Raw genomic sequence first — 25,757 nt, 5'->3', positions numbered from 1 at the left:
TGTCTGCATCGCAAGTCAAATTCCTTTCTTTATGGCAGAGAGAATAAATGATTTTAATTAAGCTTTGGTAAATTCCTCTTTTGCTAAAAAGGTGAGACATCTGACTTCTGATAGAAAAACAGTTTGCATCCAGATAATGATCAAGTGGGCTTCCCATTTTGACCTTAATGAAGTAACCCACTATGTGGTAACTGATATTTTTATTGCATTTTTACCAACTCCAGTGGTACAGTCCTGGTTTCACTTGAATGGAGCAATTGTTTTAGGGACTTGCTGAGTGCTCTAGATCCAGGGATCAAAATGGCATTACAGTGTGTTTTACACGTCATACAACAGAACTTTTTTTTTCCTAATGCTGAAGTGTAATGTACAATCTAACTTTCACCAAAAAAAAAATCTTGAAGTTACTTTTGTATAAAAGTTGGTTTCTTTCTCTCTCTCTCTTTTTTTTTTTTTCCTTTAAATTCAAGTGCTGTTACTAATTGTTGTGGTTGACAGCTCTTAAAATTTCTTGTTGCAGTGTGAGGGGACAAGAGGAAACTCTGTATACAGGTTCATAGGAGAACACTTAAACTGACTGTGGACTCAACTGTCAGAGGCACAAGCTGAACTAATGCCAAGAGAGGTGTTCTCCTGTGGAGGTAGGAGCAATTGTTCCACCTCAGACGTTGTGGACAGGTGGATTTTCTTGTTATGGTACTTTGCAAGGCACAGGCAGCTTCTGCTGAAGGTGGTTGCACACACCACATACAAGATTGTATTAAGTACGGGGGATGTGTAAGAAATACTTGGTGATGAGATAATGCAGTGTATTTTTGGAAAGCTGGTAGATTATTCATTACTGCCTCCTGTCCGTTTCTTCCTGTTGTTCCCTGTTATTTCTTGTCTCTCTTGTTCTGGTACTTCCTGAATCCAGACCCCATTTTACCAATTAATCAATTTAGAAATGTAACCTTAGGTATATGCTCTGAGGTTTCTGCTAGGAAATTGACAGCTATTTTTTATTCACTGTAGTTGTATCATCAGCCTGTTCAGCTTGGGGGTTAAAATAAAACCCAGCCTTTTAAGAAGTGCTGAAGTGATTCCTTTTCCATTAAAATTCAGTTAAGTTTCTCCTTTTTTCTTGCTGCCTTTTTCCTAAACACATTACCAGATTACTCTTTTTACTGAGTTTAAAAGGACTGGAGACTTTCCTTTTAAACTAAACAGTTGTTAGTCATTTTTTTTTCTTGGATGCCCTGCTGTGCTTTCGTAGGTTGTATGACTAGATCTGCTTTAGTCATTCATAAAGCATTGGTTTTCAAAAGCACTGATCAGCATTTTGGGAAACCATCCATGTTCTGAGGCGTGCTCTTCAAGCACTATATTTGGTGTATAAGTCAGGATCTAATTTGATATTAGAGCCAACTTTTATTGCTGTAATTCATCATCCTCAACAGCGTGTAGATTGCCTTCTGAAAAGCTGTGCTTGCTACCTTCTTAGATGTATTTAAAGGGTGTGACTGTTGGCAGCAGATGCAGTTTAGGATGGGATGCAGAGGGCATTGGTAACGTAAAGGCATACAGAGAATTGAGCTGAATACAAGGAAATCTCTGTAGCAGAATAGTTTGCCATGCAAAGTAGCTTATTCCTTTGGTATGGGGCACTTTGGTCCTTGTTCTGTGAAATTGCCAGAGTGCTGCAGTAAAGAAATCACAGATGGGGAAATGCTGTTAATCACAAGCTTCATTAATTGTCTCCTCAACCTCCTTTCCTTGTCTCCTGCTCCACAGTCTGGATGCTGCTGCTGGACAGTGAGGCTGCCTGAAGCAAGCTGGAGCTCTCCAGACCACTTCATGATGTTTTCAGTCACATGTTGAAAGATCTTGAACTCCTTCACACCTACTTGCATGGTTTAGTAAACCGTCTTTCTTTATGAGCGTTCCAGTGTTCCAGTAGCTTTTCCTTAAACACAATCAGTTGAGTTACAAAACGAAATAACTTACTCATAGATTTATCATTCCTTAGGAATTTCCTCGGTTGTGTCTTCTGTAACGGTACTGTCTAGTTTACATTTCTGATCATTCATGGGCGCTCACATTCTGTGGTTGATTTGTTTCTCTCTCCTGTTGGTATTCACTTTGGCTGCCAGGGCAGGACTTCAGCATTGCTGCTTCCCTCAAGACAAAAAAAAAATAAAAAAAATTGTTCTGTTCCCTTGTGCTCCGCATGACGTTCAAGTTCCTCATTCTGCTTTTTATGTTTCCATGCGTCTGCGTAACATGTGCAGGATCGTTCTCACTCCCACAGCTGTTACCAAGCATCTTCCCTCTGTCTAATTGATTTTCTTCGGAGCATAACATTTTCTTGGAAACAGCCGAGTGACGGGTTCTAAGAGCTTCTCTAAAACCAGCAAACGTTCTGCCTGCATTTGCTCTCTGGTCTTTGCCTTCACCGTGCCCAGCGTACAGAGAGAAGTGCTCTGAGATGGTTCAGGTGGCAGACTTCTCCGGGTGGAGTCCTCCTGCAGGTGCCAGTGCTCTGGAGCAGGGTGGCGTTAGGATTTAACACGATGTATTATAAGATGTATTATAATCTGTCGCAGGCACCTGGCTCTCAATTCTGAATTTGCTTGCCACTGGGCAGGACTGCACCCTCTGTGGCTTTATTCCCATGCAGCAGTCCTTGCTGCAGGCTATGTACGTACAGCATCCTTTTAGCAGCCTTTCAGCCTCTTGCAGTAATCTGCCATTTACAGCTTTACCGAGTCCTCTTTCTTCAAAGGAAAATGCGCTCTGTACATTCATGTACAGTAGAAATAAGTGTTCGGATGGCTTTTTAGTGCTGGGTTTTATGTATGGGAAAGGGTTGGGTTTACAAAAGAAGTGTAGCTCTTCTGTCTGCTGAATGATTTATTAGGCACGTTCATTCAGAAAGCTGAGGGTTGAACCTTCGTGGAAACTCAACTTTGAAGCATAACTGGGTGAAGTTGTGACTTTTGTTTGAATTCACGCTGTGCCCTCCCTTTTAAGCGAGCTAATGCTAATTGACAGAAATAAGGATTTCCTGGGAAAAGAGGGGAACATTAGTAGGAGAAAAAAAGCGCTATTTAGTTTGCAGAGAACTCAATTAGTGACTGAAATGGTAAAGATACTGAGCAGTCCTTGGGGGAAAAAAAAGAAGTAGCTGGGGAGGAGGGAATACTTCATGTTTGCCTCTTTCAAAGTTGCTTGTTCTTTTAAAGGAGTACGTGAATATTAGGATATTAGAATATGTAGAAATAAATCTGGTTTTGCCCTACAATTTCAGGATACGTTGTGTGTGTGTGTGTACATACACTGTAAATGCCCACATTCAAATAGTAAAGGAAACTGGATCTAACTGAAAGAACCCAAGAAAACAGCCCGCTCTTCAGCTTTCTTTGAAATCCAACTTCAGTGTGCCCTACAACAAACTCCGCGAGTGACGACAGCGTTGTGTTTGCGTCGAGGCAGGCAGTGGATGCCAGGAACATGCAGCAAAACGTTCTGGATGATCTCGGTTCCTTCTTGCAGCAGGTTTTCGAATGTTTGACAGAGGAGGATGTGTGGAGATCCTTGGGTCTCTTGCTGCTACTGCAGAAATCTCTGCTGGTAGCCCTGGTTAAAGGTTTTGGGTGTTTTGCATGATGTGCTTTTTCTTTCTCCTTTAAACCAGTGATTAAGTGACTGTTTTTCTGTCTAGCCATAAAGAAAATTTCAGTGATGATAGCAGCTCGTGGTAGATTTCTCATCATAAAATACATGGGATTTCTTTTTATTACAGTAATCTTAAAATTACCAATGTTGCCATGGCTTTGAGGGGAGAAAAATGAGGGCAGAAGACTCTTGGGAGGCGGCAATTTTTTATACCATGCACATATTTCAATTGCTCTGCTGTCTTCATGTCAGCCTGCCTGTCCCCGCGAGTCGAAAGGACACACGTGGCTGAATATGTACTGCTTTTTTCCCCTCCAAGTTTCTCTCCAGTGGATTCTCTTCCATTCTCCTTCTTGCCTCTGTGCCCTGTCCCTCTCCTTGCTTTGCCCAGCACTGCTGTCGGTCCTGCAGAGGACAAGGCTTTCGAAGTTGAGTCACATCCGCAACTGTTGGCTGCTCTGGGAGTGAGTTTGTGTTTTTGAGTACGCACACAGAGCTCTGGTAGTATCCAGCGAATGCGACTCTGGCTTGCTTTGTTTATTTTGAGGGTTTTCCAGGAGATGAAAGCATATTAAGTGACCATGCTGTAAGTCAGACAAGGGAATTTATTTCGTGTGCAAGCATAGCAAACAGATGATGACTTCTGGTTACGGGATGGTGTTCTGGATGCTTGCCTCTTCCTTGCGTTAGGAATTGTGCTTACTTCGGAGAAAGGCTGCATCCCGCGGGGTGAAGAGCTGGAACACCAGTGCCACCTACACGGGTGGGGTTGCAGAAGACTCCAGCGTCGCAGCACAACGCCTCCCCTTGGCTCATCCTGAGGACTGGAGGCAGAGAGACGCAGAGACTGCCTCGCTCAGGAAGCTGTCCACGGCCACCGAACACCTCGGGGGATTTGGCACCAATGTGTTGCTGCAGGGCACACAGGTTTCTGAGGGCAGAACGAAATGCCAGCCTCACGGGGCCTGTCCCCTGCCCCCAGGTCCCTCACTGAGCCTCTGCCTCCCCGAGGGCTGCCTAGAAGTAATGGCAAGAGCTCGTCTTCAGCCCTGTTCTGCTGCAACAGCATCCAACTTAGGCTGGACGAACCCTGGATTTGCTTGATTTCACTGCCTGAAATGTGTATGCATAGAAAGGGGAAAAAAAAATGTGGTTTAAAAATGTGGAAGTGTACATGTTATGACAGCTTGCAACACTGGGTGTTGATGGTTGGGACAAGCAAAAGCAAAAACATTCCTCAAGGCTACCCGAAGTAACTTTTTTCTTGCTGGATGTGAATCATCTGATAAACTTCTTTTAACATGTAGAGTCTTGCATATTGTGTGTTTTAAGAACCCCTGATAAGATTATGACATTTTAATCTGCCTCTTCTCATAGCATCCTGTGTGAAACACTAATCTACGAAGACAGTTAATTTCCCAAGAAGGGGAAGCCAGATTTTTGTTCTCAATCTCTATCCGTTAACAGGATAGAGAGAGATTTAAAACTTCCTTGCAATACCTATTTCACAGTCAGAAAGCAGTATTTTCTCCTTTGGTAGAAGGAGTTATAAAAACCAGTGGTCATTATAGCCCTTGGAGAACATGATCAGGTTGAAAAGCATGTGGGAAGTTCAACTTACTCCAAGTTGTAGCAAAGATAGCAGGTAGGATGGGGAAGGACCGATATTAGTACTTCACTGAAGGAATGGGGTGCGGGATTTTCTCTGGCTTTATATTTGCCCATTTCCAGCCATCTGAAGAAGCATTTCTTTTAGGAATAACCCGTGTTGTTTTGCAAGCCTTGCCAATTCCACGTGCTGGAAAATGAGTTTTAAATCCCCCAGGTCTGCGCTGGATTATTTTTAGAGGAGGAAACTTTCAGATGCATGTTTGCTGGTGGCTTTTTTTAAGTGTGGCTTTCAGCGCTTAAAGAAATGGTGTTTGAAACTAAACTTCTTCCTTCCTTTCCCTTCCAGAAGGCCCCTTGCCTTTGTGTTTCCTAACTGTTAACCTTGGCTTGGTGTGTTTTGTTTTTGGGATCTCCTTGCCTGCGCGTCACCGGGAGGTGGGAACAAAGCCCCACACCTGCAGGGTGAAGCCTGTGGAAGGAAAGCTGCGCTCAGGAAGCAGTCCTGTTCCGGAGCGAGCAGGACCACCTCGGGGAACGTGGCAGGGTGGTTTTGCACAGCAAGGCTCCGAGCCCAGCTGGTGCCTTGGCAGAGCTGGGAACTTATTCCTGAAGGTGCTCCACAGAGCTTCTCGACCTACAGTTTCCTACAGCAGAGTGTATAAGTATTAAAAACAACATGTCTTGTACCTGGAGGAACGACCCTGTGTCTGTGAAATTGTTACCTGATTCTTCCTTTTAAAACAAAGAAACAAAACCAGCAACAAATCTCTGGGCTTGGAATTGCTTTCTAAGCCCTGCCTTGCATTTTGGGAGAGCAGGTGTGTTGTGCGAGGAGTTGGCAGCTCTTAACTCTTGCCCAGACGGGCTGCTTCGATTTCCTGAGTGATCTCGGTGGAGTTTGTGTTTCCATGCGAGGGAAGGGAATTATGCTACGTACAGCTTCATGTTTAGGAAAGTTATTTTTGTTAGGCGGCAGCGCTCTCGAGAAGCGTGTTGCTTTTCTTAGTGCTCAGAATAATACAGCGATGGCGGCTGAAGAATTTACACAAAGGGACATTTTTCTGGGTGAGAGCTAGCAGCTTGTGCACTTCCAGTCTCTGCTGGCTTTTAACTCTTCCACGGCATTGAATGACCTCCCAATCCCAATTAGGGTTGAGTTGGGACTCAGTACTGCACTGTCTTAGAGCACTTCCAGCTCCACGTCTCATTTCAAGCCATTAACCTGCTCTTATCAAGGGGTCTCACAGTCATCTTCATGGAAAGTAGTGTCAGGTGAGAGAACAGTATTTCCAGCTGCCTGCAGCTCTTGCAGAGCTGGCCTCTGAAGTTTCTCATCCTGCCCCAGAGGCCAGCAGAAACGCTCACGGCACACGCAGCCTCTGGCCACGGGACTGAAGCTCCCTCGCTGTCTTTCTCGGTCGTAGGCTGGTGGTTGTTTTATCTGCCTTTAGACCTGCTGGAACATCAAAGGGGTGTGAGGTTGTGAAATATTTGCTTCCTGAATTCTGATGGTGGGTTTGATACCTCCAAACAAGTGAACGATGAGATGGGCTTATTTTAATGAGTGGAATCAGACTGGAAAATAATTGACTTTTTGGTATTGTAAAAGCTGAAGAAAGTAATGCCTGGCTCGCACACCTTCTGTCTTCAGAACAGAAATGTTGTGACTACTCAGTTTTATAAATAGAAATGCTCAAGTTACATCTTGTCAGTGCAGATTTTGAGCATGTATGATTTAATTTACCTGCTCTCCTTCTGCTGCTGTGATTGTCACTGAGAATGAGCTTCTACATGCTGAAGCTATTGATTTGCTTTCCAAAAAGCAGCTTAAGCTTTTATTTTAATTTCTATGTTGACATCTTGGCTATTGGGAACTAACACGCTCCTACTCTGATGCGTCTATTCTTAGCAGCATGTTACAATTGTTATTGTTTGAAGGCCTGAAATGCTTGCTTTTCTGGAATTTAGCTCTCTCCTTCCAGTGTTTCTGTGTCTTGGAGTTGAAAAGGAGGCGTGGCGGGAGAAGGGAGACAAGGAGGCACAGAAGGAAAACGTGGGGACTTCTCTGATAAATTCACTCCTTGGCCTGCGGCAGCGAGTCTCTGCCTCAGTTTCCCTACGTCTAACAAGACGCTAATGATGCCTACTTCAAAGATGCTTTGTGAGGATTAATTAATGCCTGCAAAGGCCTTTGAAGATGAAGAAGCAGGATTTGAAATATGGAAAGTTTCCAAGCCCCAGGTGAATGTTCTGTGTGCTGACTTGAGTTCAGCTTTTTCTGAATCTCTCGAGCTCCTCCAAAAATTGGGAGGGGCTTACATCAGCTGGGCCCTGGTGGTGGATGCTTTAGGGAGACATGGAGTCTTGTGGCTATACATGCAACATTTAGTAACCCGGACATTCCCTAAGGAAAGAAAGTTGATATCCCCTGGATAAAACAGTCCACTGATGAGCCCTGTATGAAATGATTTAAGGTAATTGCAGCACTGTGCTCTTGAGCTGCCAGGTGGCCTGAAACAGATGGGAGGAGCAATGCTGTGTTTACTTTTTTTCTGCATAAGGATGCTAACTTTTCTGTTTGAATTCAGGTTTCCATGGAGATGCAGCAGACCTTGTAGAAATAGGTAAAAAGCTCCAGCAAAAGACTCGAGTGCACAAATCCCTTGGGTGTGAGGAGGTGTAAGCCAGGTCAGCCAGAGTGCTTCCAGCAGGACTGTGAAGGTTTAAGTGGCTCCTTTCCCCCACTTATAAAGAAACGAACCAGGAGGTTAGGCTGGGTTTTTAACTGCTTGGATTATAAAAGATTTGCCAATGCTGTGTTTGAGGCTGGAGTGGGCTGTGAGGCAGCGTGCAAAGTGTGCTGCAAGTAGGATGCCTGAGAATTTTCTTCTGGAAGCATCATCCTGCAAACCTACGACGGGCCAGGCAGCAGGATCCGCCTCATTAGAAACCCTCCCTGTCAGCAGATGGCTAGATAAAATTACAGCTTTGGAGGAAATGTTGTGTTCTTGCTCGTAAGCACGTTGTGACGCCTTGGTGAGGCCAAGCAGCGTGTGGGCTTCTGACGGTGGGAAGCGCTCCGTGCGGCTCAGAGGTGCGGCTTCCTCGGCAGGCTTCGAGACTCGTCCTGGCACAGTGAGTCAATGGCTTTGAACACGTTTCCTGATTTGGTGCTAGGTTGAGCTGCATCTGGCACTGCTGTAGCTGCACTTACCTATAAAAATAGAAGGGCATAATTTGCTCGAAACGTTGGACGTGGGAGTAAAGGCAGCAAAACGTCCTCGGATTTGGAAGAAATTCTTGAGAAGTCGGCTCTTTCAGGAAGACTAGAAATTGGTGGTGACAAATACTGGGTCTGATGCAACGTTTCCCCATTTCGTGACCTTTTTTATGCCCAAGGAACCTCAGTGGGGTATTTGTGAGAGTTTTCTGTTCCCTTTCACAACTTCATTAATGCGATGTACGTTTTTGAAACTGAAGGAGAGTTCAGAAAGTCTCAACAGGGAAAGGTGGCTGCAACCTACCAACCAGGGGCGTTTTTAAGTTTTCAGGAGAACAGATTCACAGATGCAGCTGATTCTGTTATGACAAACATGTCATACTTCACCAAGCCTCGTATTACTGCTTGTATTATTGGTCACCAGACAGAACTTTCAGAATTTAACTTTTCTAGTTTATGCCCAAGGGTGTGGGGAAATAGATGTGGAACAGGAGGACTTTCTAAATCTGCCATAGGTAATGGATTAACATAATAGGAAGAAGGAAAAGATGTGTGTTTTTTTTTTAAAGGCATTTACATCTCAGTGTTGGGAATCATAATGCAGGAAGAAGATGCTGCCATGTGCTGGATTTAAGCAGGATAACTCAATAAGGGAGCCTTTTGAAGGGATATTCAGCTGACGGTGCTAAGACATTAATCAAAACCATCCTCATTTATTTAAGGACAGGAGAGCTACTGAACTAATAAGTTGAAACTGTGTTTGCAGCACCATTTACAACTAGGCTGCCCATGAGCAAACTTGTCCGATGAGGGGTTTGGCTTGGGAAAGCTGTGCTGGGCTGCTGTGTCCCTGAACTCTGTAATAAGGAGCGCGTGACTGTGTGTGCAGATAACTGGCTTCACATATGGCCAACTGCACAAATGCATGGAATTCTGATAATGGATTGCCAGAATTGCAGATATTTCCATAGTACAGGATTGCTAGCAGCCTGCATTTATCCTAATTACTTTTCCTTTGGGATGCCTGCCTGCCTTTCGCGTGAGACCATTTCCTGCTGCTTTAGGTTGGCTGCGCTGAATTGGAAAAGCAGGGATCCGAAAGGTAAAGGAGCCAAAGGTAGATACACGAATACGAGGTGGCTTGTCTGGGGGAGCTGATGAGATCAAGCATTGTGCATCCTCTTAGAGATTTTGCCAGCTTGTGGAAAGGAAGCCCCTGGATATGGGAAGGGGATAGCAGAGATGAAGTGATACCTTTTCCCGACTTGTTTTGCTTTCTCTGCTGCCTCGACCGTAGAAGATCTCTGCTGGCTGTTCACCTGACCCACAATGACTTGGTTTGTTATCTTGCAAGCTCACGGTCTGGGGTGTGAATCCTTACCTAGAGTTTGCTCAAAATAGACTGGGCTATTTAGGGAGTTCCCTCACCATTCTTTCCTTGTGCTTGGTTCTCAAACCTTCACTCCTGCTGGCTTAACCTCTGGTAACATCCAAACAGTTTCTTGGTTGAGTTACGAAGTAACTTTCTTCTAGCTACTGCTTTGTATTTTCCCCTACTGTCTCCTCCCCAAACAAAGGTTTTCTGCTGAAGCTGGAAGTGGGATGCTGCTTTTGATAACCTGAATCCCTCTGGTAAGTGCTCCCTCTGGATGGAGCTTTCCTCACCACGCTCGGGGAGCTCCCTGCACCCAGTAGTAGCCTCTGTAATGAGGCTGTGGATTTTGCCTCGGGCAATGACACCAGACCAGTTACAGCGGTTAAGTTCTTCAGTCTTCATCCCTTCATAAAATGACAGCATTGTGGAACAGAAGCTGATGTGTGTTAGGTTTTGAAACAGGGAGAGGGAAGGAGGGCTTAAGTTTTAAGAATTAGGGAATCTGTGTACCTTGAGGGGGAAGGGAATTTCTTATCTTCCTTTCTGTTTTATGATGAATGATGAACGGATGACCTGAGCTTTGGAGTGGTAGTAAGTCTTTGGCAACCTTTGGTTTGAATTTCATGAAAGTATCAGGACTTGGTTTCCTTCATTGTCATATTACGATGCAGGGAGCAAATTCTGAGCAGGTCAGGAAGTGCCGTGCTTGTCTTTATTTTGTGCTGTTTTTTCTTCTGCTTACACTGACATGCATGGGAAGATAATACCAGGAGCTCTCGGTCTTCAGTTGCTGTGGATATTGCTTTGTGCCAGCCCTGTTCTGCAGACACACACCAAGGCAATTGCCAGATGTTCCAAGCTGTATTTTCACTCCCCTTGTTGTCACTGTGGCTATGTGTTCCCGAGGAGGAAAACCCTGCATCTCTAAGCAGTCAGTTAAAAGTGTTCTCTATTTTTTTCATGTATATATTTTTTATTTCAACAGGTGCTCTTTCTTTTGAGTGAGTTTGAGCGTGGCCTGGCAACAAACACAGGTGGCTGGTGGTTGGGAGGGGAAGGGAACTCCCTGAGCCGCAGTAGCTTCTCACTCCCACTGGGAGGCAATTATTTTATTTAAGATTTGAATCTGGTATCCTTGCTTAGGGTGTAATGCAAATGACTGGGTGCATGTTCGAAGTTCCTGTAGCAGAAGAGATGGGAGCCATACACATCTTCTTCCTATGTTTGGTGTATGATCACCTATTGTGTTTTGGAAAGGAAAAATGTTGCCTTCTTTGGTGTGCATTGCGTCTCTGCCAGAGCCGTTGGCGTGTAGGGTTGTGGAAACAAGTGCTCTCCTTTGTTCGTTCTCTATTCATGGCTATAGTGTGGTGTGATGGGGAAACTGAAATGCCAGAAACAAGTTTGTTGCAGTGCAAAGTGTGACAAGGTGGCTAGGCTAGAATTGCCTCAGAGGTGAGCTACAACCCTTACACGTTGAGACGTGTGGTGAGCCTTCAACAAAAATTTCTGTTCTGTCCTATGGAGAGCTGGGGAAATAATGTCAGGCTTGGTTAAAGAAATGAGAACTGGTCAGTGCTTGTAATGAAAATTCAGCTGCCTGGATTTCACCTCTTTGTACTTCCTTTCGTTGGAATCAAGAGATCAATTTTCTTTTTCCAACCCTTTTTTTTTTCCTTAGCCCATACACTGAAACATTCACAAGTATGGGCTCATTTGACACTTGTTCAAATATTTACTTCTGCACGTCATGTTTCTGACATGCTAGGGGCTAACCTGCTATCCAGGCTCACTGCCATCATTTGAAATGTAGGTAACTAAACTTTTTTCTTGAGTCAGTCCGTGTTTTTCCAACAAAATTGTAGGCAGGAAAATGATCTATATGCAAGTTGTAAAAGTTGCCGTCTGTATTTTTGACAGACTGAAAGGTCTGTGTGCTGTGAAATGAGGGGAAAATGATGCAGAAAGTTTGTGGAAAATGTGGAATTATATCAGAATTCAGCTAAAGTGTTTGCATATTTTTGAACAACATTGCCTTGAAAACAGTTTCTAAACAATACCAGATACTTGGAAAGTGTATTTGATATCGGCATTTTAAGTCCCTAACCCCATTTAAATGTGAATGTTTTGATCTAATACGCTGCTGGTGATTGAGGTGGCAAAGATACAGATCTGAATCAGCTGGGCCTGCAGAAAATATGCTTTTGTAAATAACAGCAGCTTATTTTTGAGGAATTTGTAGTAACTACTTAACACACCATACATGAGTTGAAAAGATGAGGGTCTGAACAGGCTCCTGAAGGTGGATGTTGGGTTTATCTGTCATTTACTATCTTTTATTACCATGAGAAGATTCATGACTGTTAAGAATAAAGAAGATTTCTGTTTGGCTGGGCTGCTATCCTCTATGTGTGGCTGTACAACTTCTGGGGAAGGAAATAGTTCTGGTCATGTCTTGCCTAGGATCTTACTTGCTGAGGGGATGAAGGGAGGCTGAGCATTCCGAAATGCCCAGCTGGCTTAATGGCAAGGTGAACAGCTGAGAAGGCAGGGTAGCAGAGAAGAGTTGATTTTATTTTATTTTAAAAGTCAAAACACCTGTTACTTTCACATCCCAGTTCTTGTTAAATATCCTTTTGGACGTGACAATATGGGAGTGGAAGAAGTGTTTTTGATGCTGATCCTGTGCTTGCGCGTGACTTCTTGCCTCCTCCCTTTCTGTAAGTTCTCTGACTATTTCCTCTCCCTTTCACAGCGGCAGTCGCTCTTCCAAGACCTTCAAACCAAAGAAGAATATTCCCGAGGGTTCTCACCAGTACGAGCTGCTCAAACATGCCGAGGCCACGCTTGGAAGCGGTAACCTGCGGATGGCTGTTATGCTTCCCGAGGGTGAAGACTTAAATGAATGGGTTGCAGTTAACAGTAAGTCAGCTACCAGTTCTGTTGTGAGGGGGCGTTAAATGTGGGCTGACACTCGTGGGAACACAGCTGTGTGCTCCTTCCTAGTGGGGTGGGCTCCTTTGTCGTACACGCACCACCCTGCGCTGTGCTGAGGTGGGGAGAGGTGAATGCCGTATCATTTAGTGCTGGCGGATGCAGAATGGCTCACTGAGACAAAACTCCTTAAGCTCCCCGTGCCAAAAATATGTTCCTGTTAATAATTCGTAGTCTGAGTGGTTAAAATCTGAGTGCTTGATCGCAAACAAGTGCTGAGGTAGAAATGCCACTGCTGTTTTTAGAAAAGAGCCCATCATTGCCATCTTAATATGCTTAAGCTAGCTCTTTTGCAGCTAGAGTGGTTACTCAAGAGTATAGGCAAGCCTCTGCATGAGAAGCGTAGAACCTTAATGTAGGTAAGTGTGAGGACCAGGTCTAAAAGATATTAAGACATGAGTCACGTGTTGCTTGTCTTTCCTTTTGCCCATTACAAACCCAGAAATAATCTTTGCAATGTTCCTAAAGCTAGTCCTTGCCTTTTGTTTCTACCAAGTAGTGAGCCTTTGCTCTCTAAGTCTCTGGTTTTATTTATTTAACTTCTCTAAAGCTGTTTTTCTTAGCTCTCTTTTTTTTTTATGCTAGACTAGGCCAAGCAACAATGCCCAAATTCTGATTGCTTGACCATATTTCTTCCTCCCTCTCCTTGCAGCATGATTTGCTGCCTTCCTTCTACCCGTAGAGAATGGATTAACTCCAACTGTATCATGCTCTGTAGCCATGCAGGATTTTGGCTGCCACAGACTCTGTGCCTTGTCTCGGTATTTCCTTGGCTTTTGTGTCTTTGACTTGGCCTGCAAGTAGAGTATTGATTGTGCACTGCAGAGCAGTATAGGTTTTGCTTAGGATAAATGTCTTCTAGTTGCTTATTTGCAGTACTTCTATTTCTTTTTGCTCTTTGACATGTTTGGGAAGTGAACCGTCATACTGACACCATTCCTGATACAAGTTTGTTCATGCTGCATTGCAAAACTGTCTAGAAAAAGAGCCAGCCCGTTTTTATGAGTAAGCATTACTAACAGTGCTTGATATATTGCTTGCATCCTTCCCTTTTGGTGGTTCCCCCACTCCATGTGTCCTCTTTTTTTCAGCTCCCAAATGATATAACCACTAAATTAGCTGGCTGGCAAAAAGCAGTGAAACGTTTGACAAGACTGGCGTATGGTAACAGCTGCATTTTGCAATAAAATGGTCTTTTTTTTTCATGCCTCCTTGCAGCGAAGTGACGTTTTAGTGTTTTTTTTGGAAGTGAGAAACTCGTTAGATGCTCCCTTGATTTACAACATCTGTCTACCACACCTTGTACCAGTTAATGGAAGCCGTGAGCCTCTTCTATTGATCAAAAACTTAACAAGAATGACGTAAATGGTTTAATGTCATTGGTTTTGCCCTTCGTAACAGTAATAGCAGAGGAAGAATGTGCCCTGCTCTGCCAGTTCTTGCTTGACTCTTAGCCTTGCTGGTGTCTCACGGTAATGAGTTGACTTACATGTAAATTTTTGAAGTATATTTTCAAAACAAAAAATGAAAATGTGAGAAGTGTGCGATCAGTTTATTTTCAGTTTCATGTACAGTTTTTGATGAGTTCACAAGTCCAATTCATCTTTATCTTTGTAGTAATAAAAACTTGCACCAGACAATGTGTGCAAAAAGTAACATAACCCTCAAAACTTAACCATGAGTAAAAAGAGGAAATGAAAATGTGCAGAGGCACCGTACTGCTTTACAGATGTTGGAAAGGAGGATCTTGCATTTTTCTTGTTTGTCAGGCACTACTGGCTGTGGTGGCTGGGTGGTGTGTCTCATGGCCTTCTGAGACTTGCAAGTGTGGGATTCACAATAATCAGTCATCTTGTCGAAGTCTGTGTGGGTTTTTTGAACATGCTTGCCTCGAAGCAAACACTGGGCTGTGGTTTCTACTGGGAGCAGGGAATGGAAACTTAATTAGCAGTTCTTGTGTACACTTATGAAACAAGGGCTGCATATACCCACTTCTTGCTGCCTTTGCAGTGTTAAATGCCTCCCCCCTGCCCACCCAAACATGCTTTTGCAGCCCTTCTTCTCCTCTCTAACTTTATCAACCCTTCCCGAAGTTGTCTTGCTATTTTCTGCTGGTGCTTTTCAAGGGAGAAAAACCTTTTTTTTATTGCTGGAGATGAACTGCGCTAGGTGCATGCCATACCAGTTTTTATCTGCTTTCCTTTTTAGATACCTGGGAAATCATGTGACACAGCTGTAGCTTGGATCTTGCATCTGCTGAGCAGTAGCTGTAATTTGCTGCCAGGATGTGCATGTAATCTTTGTTTATACTCCTGAATATTCAGTGAGGATCGTTACAGTATTTAACCCTCCTATTCCCTTAACCATCAGTTACTTTAATAGTATACTGTATTTCCTAGTGCTTACATTGAGGATGTCAAACTCCATTGCATTGCAGTGTAATTGCAATTCTCTCTAGCTTTAAGCAGAGGACACCAATTTGGGCCAGCTACAAAGCAATGAACTCACTTTTCTTTGCCTTAGCAGTGGGCTAAGAGGAGTGTGGTGTTGGTGCTCATGCCTCAGGGTCCTGCAAGTTGGTTGTATGAGTATTCACTGTTGGAACTGATGACTAAAAAGGTCAATTTTGAAGTGAAGACAAACACATCTGTTTAACTACAGCAGAGGCCGGTCTCAGAAAGACAATCCCATTTGTTCAGAATGAAGAGCTTTGTCACCTCGGCACTAAATTGGATAGCACATGTCTTTTTAATGATATAAGGGGTTTTAGCTGAGTATTCCTGAAATCCGTCCCAGTAAAGGAACGGTCTGTCACTGACGCCTTGAGTTGTGGGTATCACACAGGTAACACTTAAATTAAATCTTACGTAGTCTGTCTGAGATCAGCACCATATACTGGTTTCTCCTTGTGAGGACTAGCCAAGCATGGTGACAAAATTCAAGCTGTAAAAGCTCCTCTTGTCAGAGGTGGCAGGCCTGATGCTGCTAGCAGGAGAAGTGTGGATGGGGCACTGGGACATTAAATCTATTTTTACCTTGTATATGGTTGAATTGCTGAATTTCATGCATGCATATGATGAAAATATGCGATAGATGCGTAAGGACACCAAAGCTACTCCCACAAGTCTTAAGTTCCTGTATGCTTGTATTGCTTGGGTTCTTCCAGAAGCACAAGTTACAGTAGTCATTGCCGGATAAGGGAGGTAGGAGTATTGACTAAAATGTTACACTGGAACGATGTCATGCTCTTAGTGGTAAGAATTTAACCCTGCCTAATTGAAGTTTTGCTTTCTGCTGCTTAATACAGGTCCCCTTTCAGTTGTAACCCATGATATCCATTTATTTTTGTTATCAAAGTTATTTTGAAAAGATAAACTTACATATTGGTACCTTGGGAATGTGCTGCGCTCCCCAGTGGATCAAGGGGGACTAGGCATTGAAAGTGGATTTTATAAATTGATCACAGTGACCATGGCTGCTAAAAACTGAACATGCTTTTAGGTTATTGAAGAAGAGCCTTGCTTTCAAAGAGTTCTAAGTGCTTGAGCATCCATTTAAAGTAGTTAGAGCATTGGGGATAGTTAGATATGTTAACTTCGGGTCTTTTATTTATTTCAGTGATTCAGCAGTAAACTGTTTAAAAAAATGGCTAAGAACATTTATCCCAAACTTGCAACCAAACTTAAGGAATAGCTCCCCAAAAGAAATATCCATGGAGAGTTTGTAAATGAGGAAACATTTTGGTCAAAATATTAACTGGTGGTAATTAATTAATAATGAAAGGAACAGAAGTCACTGTCACAAGCTGCAGAGTGATAATGGATGGTTTAAATGTTTTACAGCCGTCGACTTCTTCAACCAGATCAACATGCTTTATGGAACCATCACGGACTTCTGCACAGAGGAGAGTTGCCCGGTGATGTCTGCTGGCCCAAAGTAAGATTATTTTCACTCATTGTTGCATGCGTGCATAATTTTTGAGATGATTTTGGGTTTGAAAGAGACTAGCTCACCTGAGTGCCAAAGAAAATATAATCTCTGTGGGGGGAAAGGATGTCTTCTCTCGTTATCTGTGAGGGAAAAAGCCTTGGCCCTTTGTAAGGGATTGGGAAATGGAAAGGTGCTCTCATTTCTTTTTATTTTTCTTTAGCCTGGGAGGTAGCCTGGCTATCAAAACTGTTTTCTCTTTTTTTGTTCTGAAATGTTGATGAGGACTTTTAAAATGAAGACTGGAAGCTTTTATCTGCCAGCACTCGATTAAGATTTAGCAAAATCTTTCTTTTAGGTGTTTGACTAGGTACTGCAGAAAGAAACCTGGCTGTAGTTTTGAGTACTCTGAGTTAGAATCCCCTACGCTGTCACTCAAGTTTCACTTCCTTGGTTGTTGCTTACGCTTTTGTACAGATACCCAACGTGATGTTTGTGCTTGCTCTCTCCATCTGCTTCACGTCTTCCAAAGAGGAAAATAACTGCATTTCTGAGCAAGTGGAGAGGGAAGGCACTGCTTCCTTTTTACCTTAAAATCTTAAATAAACAGCAAAGGAAACCAGTCTTCTCTTCCCCTTTTTCCTCCTTCCTAATGACGTTTGTTGTTACTGTCTGAAGCCAGTAGCTGCCAGCCAGTGAGGTGGGGAGCCGAGCTTGAGCCAAGTGGTGCTGCTGGAGGGAGAGGGAGGGTAGGAGCTCTGCAAGGCAAAAGCAGCCAGACCGACTGAGAAAAGGGTTGGTGCTACGCTGGTAAACTAACAATGGATGCTGCTGAATGCCAAAACCAGTGTGGGCAGGCAGACCTGCTGCTGCAAAGCAGAGAACGGGGGTGAAAATACAAAAGAAATAAAGTTTACTATTATACAAAAGATCTTTGGAATAGGCTTGTGCAATAACATAGCCCATTGTCTGCTTTGTGCTTTGGCATGCAGAACAGGCCCTTGGTTATTAAATAAGAGCATGAAAATATTTGTTTGCTTTGTTTGTCTGAATGACAAGCAGTTACTTGGGGATGGAGGTTAATTATTAAAGGCTTAGCTTTCTGGTTGCCAGTCTAAACAATTTATTTCTCTCCAACGGTACTGATAACCATTGATGGAAATTGATGTAGTACTCAAGCAGTTACGAAGCAGGGTAGGAGAGAGTCGCTAAGGCCAAGAAAAGCATTCTACCAACTTTTTAATTAGGTGACCTTGTCCCTAGGATTTGCAGAGCATTCCCCAAACTCTGCGGGCCCCACCTGTGCTCAGGGATGGGGTTTGTGAACGAGGGTCAGAAATGTGCCTGTGTTTGAGGGGCCAGGGCCAGGCAGGCACAGGAGCAGGTGATCTGTTTGGCTGGCGGTGACTGGCAGCAGAGCATGTATTGTGGTTCTGGTTTGAGTGAGCACGGCCTTTCTTTAAGTTAAAGGTGACCTGCAAAATATTTTTAGGGAAGTACTGGTAGAAAACCTATTAGAGCAACAGCTCTGATATTTACAGTTGTTGTTGTTTTTTCTTCTCTCTGTTTCCTGTTATCTTCTGGCTCAAGCTGTGCTAGTTGAGGAGGCGCTGAGTCTTATGAGCTCTTCAGTGCTTCTAGGGTGAAGGTTGCTGTCTGCTTACATGCATGGCTGAGCTGCCACCGTTACTGCATACTCCTCTGTTTCAGATAAAAGACTGTGAGTTAGCTGAAACAATTTGTATAAGGTCATTTGAAACAGGTTAGGCAGCAGTAGCATGAGTAGCTGGGGAGAACTAAAACCATCAAGCACGCTGTGGCTTTGCAGTCTGATTTCCTTTTATTTATTAATTTTCTGTGCAAGTTAGGTCATGTAAGTTACTTGCAAGCCAGTATAATTGCATCCACACTTGGGGTTTTCTTTTTATTTTAGTAACTCTGAGTTTGGAGTGCCTTGGTGTTCTACAGACACAGGGCTACATGTTCCCAGTGGAAAAACATTTATGGCTCCTATATTAAAAAAGGGTTGTAAGCTGCTGATGCATACGTAGGTAGCTGTTTGGAACTCATAGTGGCTCAGTCACAATTTTTGTAGCACAACTGACAAGCCTGAAGCAGGCTATGGAAAAACAGAGCTCACCTGGGCTTGTGTGGGGGCTTTGTGTGTTTATTTTTGATGTTGGGATGGTTTCCTTCTCTTGAGGGCTGCCTTCCGTGATAAGCAAATGCCTGGAGCTGGGTAGGTACCACCTGGGTCCTCTGGTTTTTCCTGGTAGTGATCTTGACCAGGAAGCCTTGGCTGAGGCAAGTCAATTTTGGGGACCCACCAAAGCTTCCTGGTCTGAATGGGTGGGAGCTGGGGAGCTGAACGCTGCTTTTAGGTTAGGAATGATAAAATCCAACTGAAATCCAGCTTGGCCATTCTGCTAACATGAGGCATGTGTGCTGTGAGATCACTTACATTTATTTTGGACTTGTCTTTGCTGGAAGGATTGCTGAATTAGTCTACCAGGGCATTAGTACCTTGAGTTAGTTAAGGATTGGCACAGACATCAAGAACAGATCTCTTTCCTGCTGCACAGCTCATTGTCTAATAATTTGAGAAAATTATCTGATTTCTTCCAAAATATATGCTTTCTCATAGTAATATTGCATCCTTTTCATGTCTGCAAAGACAAGCCATTTTTTACCCAAACAAACCCTAGGTGGTTTTCACCTCCTTACTGTTCATGTATCAGTTTAGTCACCATCAATGCAGCAGTCATGATAACACATTAAAAACCTGCATAAAAGTAATACGTTTATTGACCAGTATGGGATGAGGGGAGTTCTCTTTATTTTCCTCCATGGTTTTACAACCATGCTTTAAATAAGAACACAAAGGAAGGATGTGTCTGCTGCATTTTTTAGAACTGGATGTCTGAACTGAGGATCTCAAATCCATATTTAGGCATTTGAGTGAGTGAACTAAGTTCACTGTTAGCGGTGGTGAGACACTTGATTTTTGTGAGGCTTCAGGTCTGCAGTGCTTCTAAGTTTAGATGTCAAATATGAGTAGTGTGACACTCGGAAGTGGACAGCCTCCCAGAAATCCTACACGGGTGTAATACACTGTAGCTGAATGTTCTTGTGCTATCTTCCATTCAGTGTGTCCGTAGCAGTAAATAAAGAAATAACCAGATAATCAGGTCCTTGAAATACCCTGCATCTCTCAGCAATGTCTGTCCTTTTGCCTTGTTTTGGCACTCCACTTTGCACCTGTGTTCCTTGATGACTGAGACACAAAACAGAACATGGCACTTTCTTTTCACTCTGATTTAGTACAATTTTACTGAGATTTAGAGACAATAGGTCCAAATATATGTCCGAGAGTCTTTTAAAAGATGTTACAGAGCCACAGTATCTTACTGCTCTTGGAAAAGGTAACAGCTTTAATTTTACTTTAAACCTTTTTTTCTCCAAGCCAAGTACTTTTAATTGGCTGATAGAGAAGCTGGTCCTATAAATGTTTATAGTTAGAGATGGTTTCTAATGTGAGAAGCACCATTGGGTTATCTATTTATAGATGGCAAATAACTTGCATTTATTAGTATTAGAAAAATTTGATTTTGGTTTTATGTTTAAGAATTCTTTATTTTTTCCCTCTTTTGCTAGAATTCTTGAGTGTTTCTTTTTTTTGTTGGTGATGTTTTTAAGGTTGTCAGAAGAATTCATTTTCCCCTCCCTTGCTGACCCCAAGCCCTTTGACAGCGTAGGGACAACCATGAACATTACACACCCACTGTGTGGAGCCTGGGGAGTTTGACTTCATTTTTTTCAAGGCACATCTTCTGTGTTTCTTAAGAGCTGTGTTATTTAAAGGTAATTCTATGGTGCTCCTTTCTCTAAAAAATGCAGAACTAATGCATAGTCTTGTGAGGAGGAGCTGTCTTGGGGATATATGCTATTTGGATGAGATTTAGCATGTAATTTAGATTTTTTCTTGTTATTCTGTTTGCCTCTAGATTGAATCTGGCACCTTAGCTAAGAGCTGGCATTTGTCCTACGTTAATACCACTTAAAACTCAGTGTTTGGGTAATACTGGGTGGCGAGGAATACCGATTTTGTTCATGCTAGAAATACTGTGGTCCATTCACTGCGTATGGAATTTCCTTGTGTATTTTGAGAGATGATTTAAAAATGCTTTCCGACCTTCTAATTTCTCACCATTCTAAAACCAGGGTCCTTTTATAGCATTGTTAGCTGCACACTCGGAATTGCTCATAAAATGTGTTTGTTGTGAGAATGTTCATCTGGTTACTGTTCTGACAAAAATAAACATGTAAAACAGAACTTGAAGCCAAATTGATCAGATATGGTTAAGCTTTGTGTGAAATGATGTGTATGGTCTTTTAAATAGAAGACTTTCCCAAATGTCCTCACAATACTATTTGCAGATAGCAGGAGAAAGTTCAGGTGGTGCAGTTTGCACTCCAAACAGTGTGGTATGCTACCACTGTACTGAAAACCTAACAGCTGAGCATGTTATCCTCCATGAAAAGAAGAAATATTAGCTGTTAATAACATCTCTTCAAATTCTTCTCAAGAGAACTGGGATAGAACTTGTAGATGCGGTGGGTAGGTTTCCTGTAACAGCACGAGTGAGCTGACAGTGCTACCCTTGTGGTTGTTTTTTAATAAGAGGAGTGGTTGGTGCAGCTCGTCTGAGCCATTATTCATTCATTTCTTTGGGAGGATTTCAGAGCTGCAGAGCTCAGCAGTCCTCTTCGTTTCTGGCTGGGCAGCAGGCTTGCCCCGCAGATAGCCACTCTGCAGCAGTGCTCTTTGGCCGCTTGGCTGAGCAAGGCTGGACGATCTAAAACAGGCGTGGGGAATTATGCTGAGTTTAGATCTAAGAGAGGGCTACGCGTGGCTGTGCTGATGAGGCAAAAAGAAAAAAAGAAAAAAAAAACCTGCTCAGATGTTAACAGATTGGCAGGGAATACTAAGATATATGCATTTGTGCTCAGCAAGAAACAGAAAGGAACACTGTGGTTCACTTGAAAGCTGGTATTGTCGGACTCCCAGTGTTAAACACAGGTTGTTTTTGTGTTGTTGTGTCTTTTTTTTTTTTCTTTCTTTCTTTTTTTTCAGCTATATGTTCCCATAATAAGCTGTTTTCGCTTCTGTCTGGGCTTGTGTGCATTGCGCACCCCAAGCCAGCCAAAAAAAATCTGTTCTGTTCTGATTTCACGAGGACTTATTTCTTGTTGTGCATGCAAACGGATGCTGTTTAATACAGCTTTCCATGGCTTTATAATTGCTCAGGTTAAAGTGGCAACTGTGAAATGAATGAAGCTGGAACCTACTCCTTATGTGCCATGTTAAAGATGTCAATGCCATTAGCCCTTTGAATAGAAAAGGATGAGAAGAGTGCATGTTTTATTGCTCTATAGTGACATCAGGGCTTTGCTGAAGGTGTGATGTCACCTTATTTACAGATAGAAAAACTAAGCTAAAAGACTGCAGCTATCCAGTGAGTCGGTGGCAGAGCTGGAAACTGAGACTTTGTGCATCTTGGGCTAGTTCTGTGTGCTGCCTGGTAATATTTGACCCTCCGATACGAACATATGGATGACTATTTAATCTAGAAGCTTTCTTCCAACTGTTGGATGAAATGCACTTTACGCCAGCTTCCGTATTTTAATAGTATTCCTTGGCATTAACTTACTTCTGAATCTCTTCCATGCCTTTAATACAATGAGAATACAATGTAAACTTCTGATGTTTCATATCAACAGCTTGTAATTTATTTTGTTTATTGTGGGGAGACTTGGTATCGAGCAGTTGCAGATGACGTTGGGACCATTTGAACCTTTGTTTCAAGGAAGGGCTGTGGGAGGGTGTGGGAGTACGGGGAGTGGTGCAGGAAGAGCTATCTTCTTGGCCTTGTTGTGAATGATTCACTTGTGTTAAGAAATGTCTTGCTGTCATCCCACCCCAGATACGAGTACCACTGGGCAGATGGGACAAACATAAAGAAGCCAATCAAGTGCTCTGCACCAAAGTACATAGATTACCTGATGACTTGGGTCCAGGATCAGCTGGATGATGAGACGCTATTTCCTTCTAAAATAGGTAACGTAAATAAAGTAAAATTGAACAATGTGTTTGGATTGCAGTTGTACAGGAATATTGAAGTCTTGTAGCATTGTAAGGTCTCCTAAATGACTGACCTGGAGTAGGACAACTCTAAAAGGTAACGTTATATATAGAAAGACACTTGGATCTGTTAAGATAAACTTCATGTGGTAGTACATGAGCTCTGATCCATGTGTTAATATTTTTACTAAATATCTAACAATTATGAATGCAGGAAGCTTTTTTTCTACTTAACTGTCTTTTTTGATCGAATTTGATTTATTTATTTTTTCGTTTTGAAAGATGGGTTGTTTCCTTAAAGATATGTAGGAGGGTCTCTGAACCTTATAACCAATAAATTGGAGCAAACTAGCAGATTATTGATAAAGGACAGATGCTTGGTCCTCATGGGGAAGTTCTAGACCTTACTTCCAAGGAAGCTGAACTGCATTTTTGATCCTAATTGCATGATTTTTTTTTCTTTTCAAATGAAGATGGAAGACATATTTTTAAGAGGGTTTCTTGCAGAAATGGAGAAGGAAAATAATGAAAAACCACTGCTCCTGAAATGAAAAGAACAAAATCCTACTGGAGGCACGGAGGACAATTTGTTCTAAAGCTCCAAACTGGCAGTTTTCCAATACACTGCTACTCACAGGGCTATGAACCATTGTAGAAAAAGGAAGGGAGATCTCTTAATTGCTTGTATTTTGTCCATAGCTTCTGAGGCATTTGACACATTTCCAATAAGCCTATTCAGAGTAACAGGGCCACCTGTCAGAATCAAGTGGCATTTGTTTTTACTTATGTTAAGCAGATATGCAAAGAAGATTGGTTAGTTTGAGAAGAGTGACAAAAATCTAAATCTTTTCTGCTCTATAGATGTGAACACAGTATCTTCATGTACTGTGACACTTGTTTTAGTGTTTCAGGGTAGAGTTCAGAGCTGGGGTAGAAGTCTTGTTACTAAAAGAAGTGATATTAAATACTTGGAGCTTGTATTAAAGTGGTCCTTAAAAGACTACGTCAGGACTGGATCTTTTTTTCACTTCAGCATATACTTTTTATGATTGTAAGTATGAACGAAAATAAGTGAAGACTTTTTTAATAGGATATATTTTTGAAATGCAGTGATGCCAAAAGGGACTTAAAGCCACAGCCAAGCAATTAGATATGAACTTCTTATGTGATGCAGTAGCCAATGAAGGAAATGTGATATATCTATAAGCAGGACAAGCTGAAGTAAAGTGTGGAAATTTTATTTCTAGAATTTTAAAGTGTTAATAAGATCATGGTTGGCCACCAGCATCCAGCTTTGGCCACTGGCCTTCTGACAGGACTTCACCAGCTGAAAGGACTGCAAAAGATCTAAGCTGTCTGGGAGATCTGCTACGTGATGAGAAGTTAGACAAATTTCATCTACTTAGATGATCGATAATTGTTTTTTTTTTTTTTTTTTTAAACTTGAGTTGGCTGAATAGATTATTGCTCCCAGTGGCTGGTTGCAGTTTCCTAACCAATATTAATAGAACTTGTATACTGACAAAGATTGGCTGTTGAAACTAATTTTACATGTCCTGGGTCATTTTCAGTGCAAAGAGTGAAAGGAGCATGTGTCAGTTCTTCAGCAGGCAGGTGAGAAAGCAATAGCCTCAGGCAAAGGGATGACGATGAGCTGGATGGAGACGGAATCTCTTCATGGAGCACGAGACAGCTGGGAGACAGCATTTTTTCTTACTTCACTTGTAGCCATGCAAACAGTAAAATATGATTGATATTGAAGGGGATTTTAGCTACCAATGCAAATGTATCTGGTGTGTTCAGCATAGAAATGTAGCTGAATTTGTCTTGGGGTGAATTCGTAAGCCACTGGACTACTGCAGGGAGAGAAACCTCCCCTGCAGTCTTCTAATGAGCTTGTCGTTGTGCGTTGGTCTAAGTGCATTGTGTGACTTACAGACAAAATTGCTGAAAGAAATGAAGCGGCCCTTCCTGTGAAGGAAGCACAGTGGGGTGCAAGAGATAAGGTTGGGTTATAATGGGTTTTAACATAAATGAACATGGCATGGGTGTTTAAAAATAAGCCATTCATTTTTCTTGTTTGTAGGTGTACCGTTCCCAAAGAATTTCATGTCAGTGGCAAAGACGATTTTAAAGCGTCTCTTCAGAGTTTACGCTCACATTTATCACCAGCACTTTGATCCAGTTATCCAGCTGCAGGAAGAGGCACATCTTAACACTTCTTTCAAGCACTTTATATTTTTTGTTCAGGTAAGTGTGGCAGGAACGTTACAGTTGTGATTATTATCTTGAAAAGTACTGTATCAAAGCAACACCCGTTCAGTTTCATAACAGCGGGTATGTTTGTGGATGAGTCAACACCTCCAAGGCTCCAAGAGTATGTCTCATGGTATTTGTATGTATATTTACTGCTAGAAGTATTCAAGGAATTGAAACATTTTCAATGAGGTATTCGTTTGCTCCCAAATTGAATAGAAAAAACTGTTTCCTAGCAAAAAAATTAAATAGGACAGTAATTTCTTACGAAAGAAAGAGGGAGGACAGTCTCTGAAACTGTTGATTAAAGATTACAAAGAGAGTGTTTGCTACAAGACTACATTCTTCTCCCTTCCCAGCCCAACAAAGGGCATCTTCTTGGCATGTTTCCTCCCCTTAAATGAGGAAAAAAGCTTTAGGCAGTTAACTTTATTATTTAGATAATGGCAGACAGGCAGAAAACATTGCAGTTGGCTACGCCTGGACTGGAAGAGCCTCCTACCAAATGACTTCTGTTGGAATAAGACTTCCTACTTGAGCTGCACATATATAACTCTGTTTGTCTTTCCCCTCAC

At 42.4% G+C, this 25,757-nt stretch overlaps 1 protein-coding gene across 1 annotated transcript in view; it reads left to right on the top strand.

Moving 5' to 3' along the window:
- MOB1B (MOB kinase activator 1B) overlaps nt 1–25,757 on the top strand; it is a 35,697-nt gene that overhangs the window by 6,972 nt on the left and 2,968 nt on the right. Inside the window, exons 2-5 of the mRNA XM_032187077.1 lie at nt 12,619–12,785; nt 16,700–16,793; nt 22,769–22,902; nt 25,013–25,176. Coding sequence (XP_032042968.1) covers nt 12,619–12,785; nt 16,700–16,793; nt 22,769–22,902; nt 25,013–25,176 — 559 coding nt within the window. The remainder of the gene's footprint in view (nt 1–12,618; nt 12,786–16,699; nt 16,794–22,768; nt 22,903–25,012; nt 25,177–25,757) is intronic.

This window comes from Aythya fuligula, chromosome 4 (assembly GCF_009819795.1).
Source record: "Aythya fuligula isolate bAytFul2 chromosome 4, bAytFul2.pri, whole genome shotgun sequence".
NCBI classification, from domain to species: domain Eukaryota; kingdom Metazoa; phylum Chordata; class Aves; order Anseriformes; family Anatidae; genus Aythya; species Aythya fuligula.
This window is presented reverse-complemented; position numbering and strand designations above follow the sequence as displayed.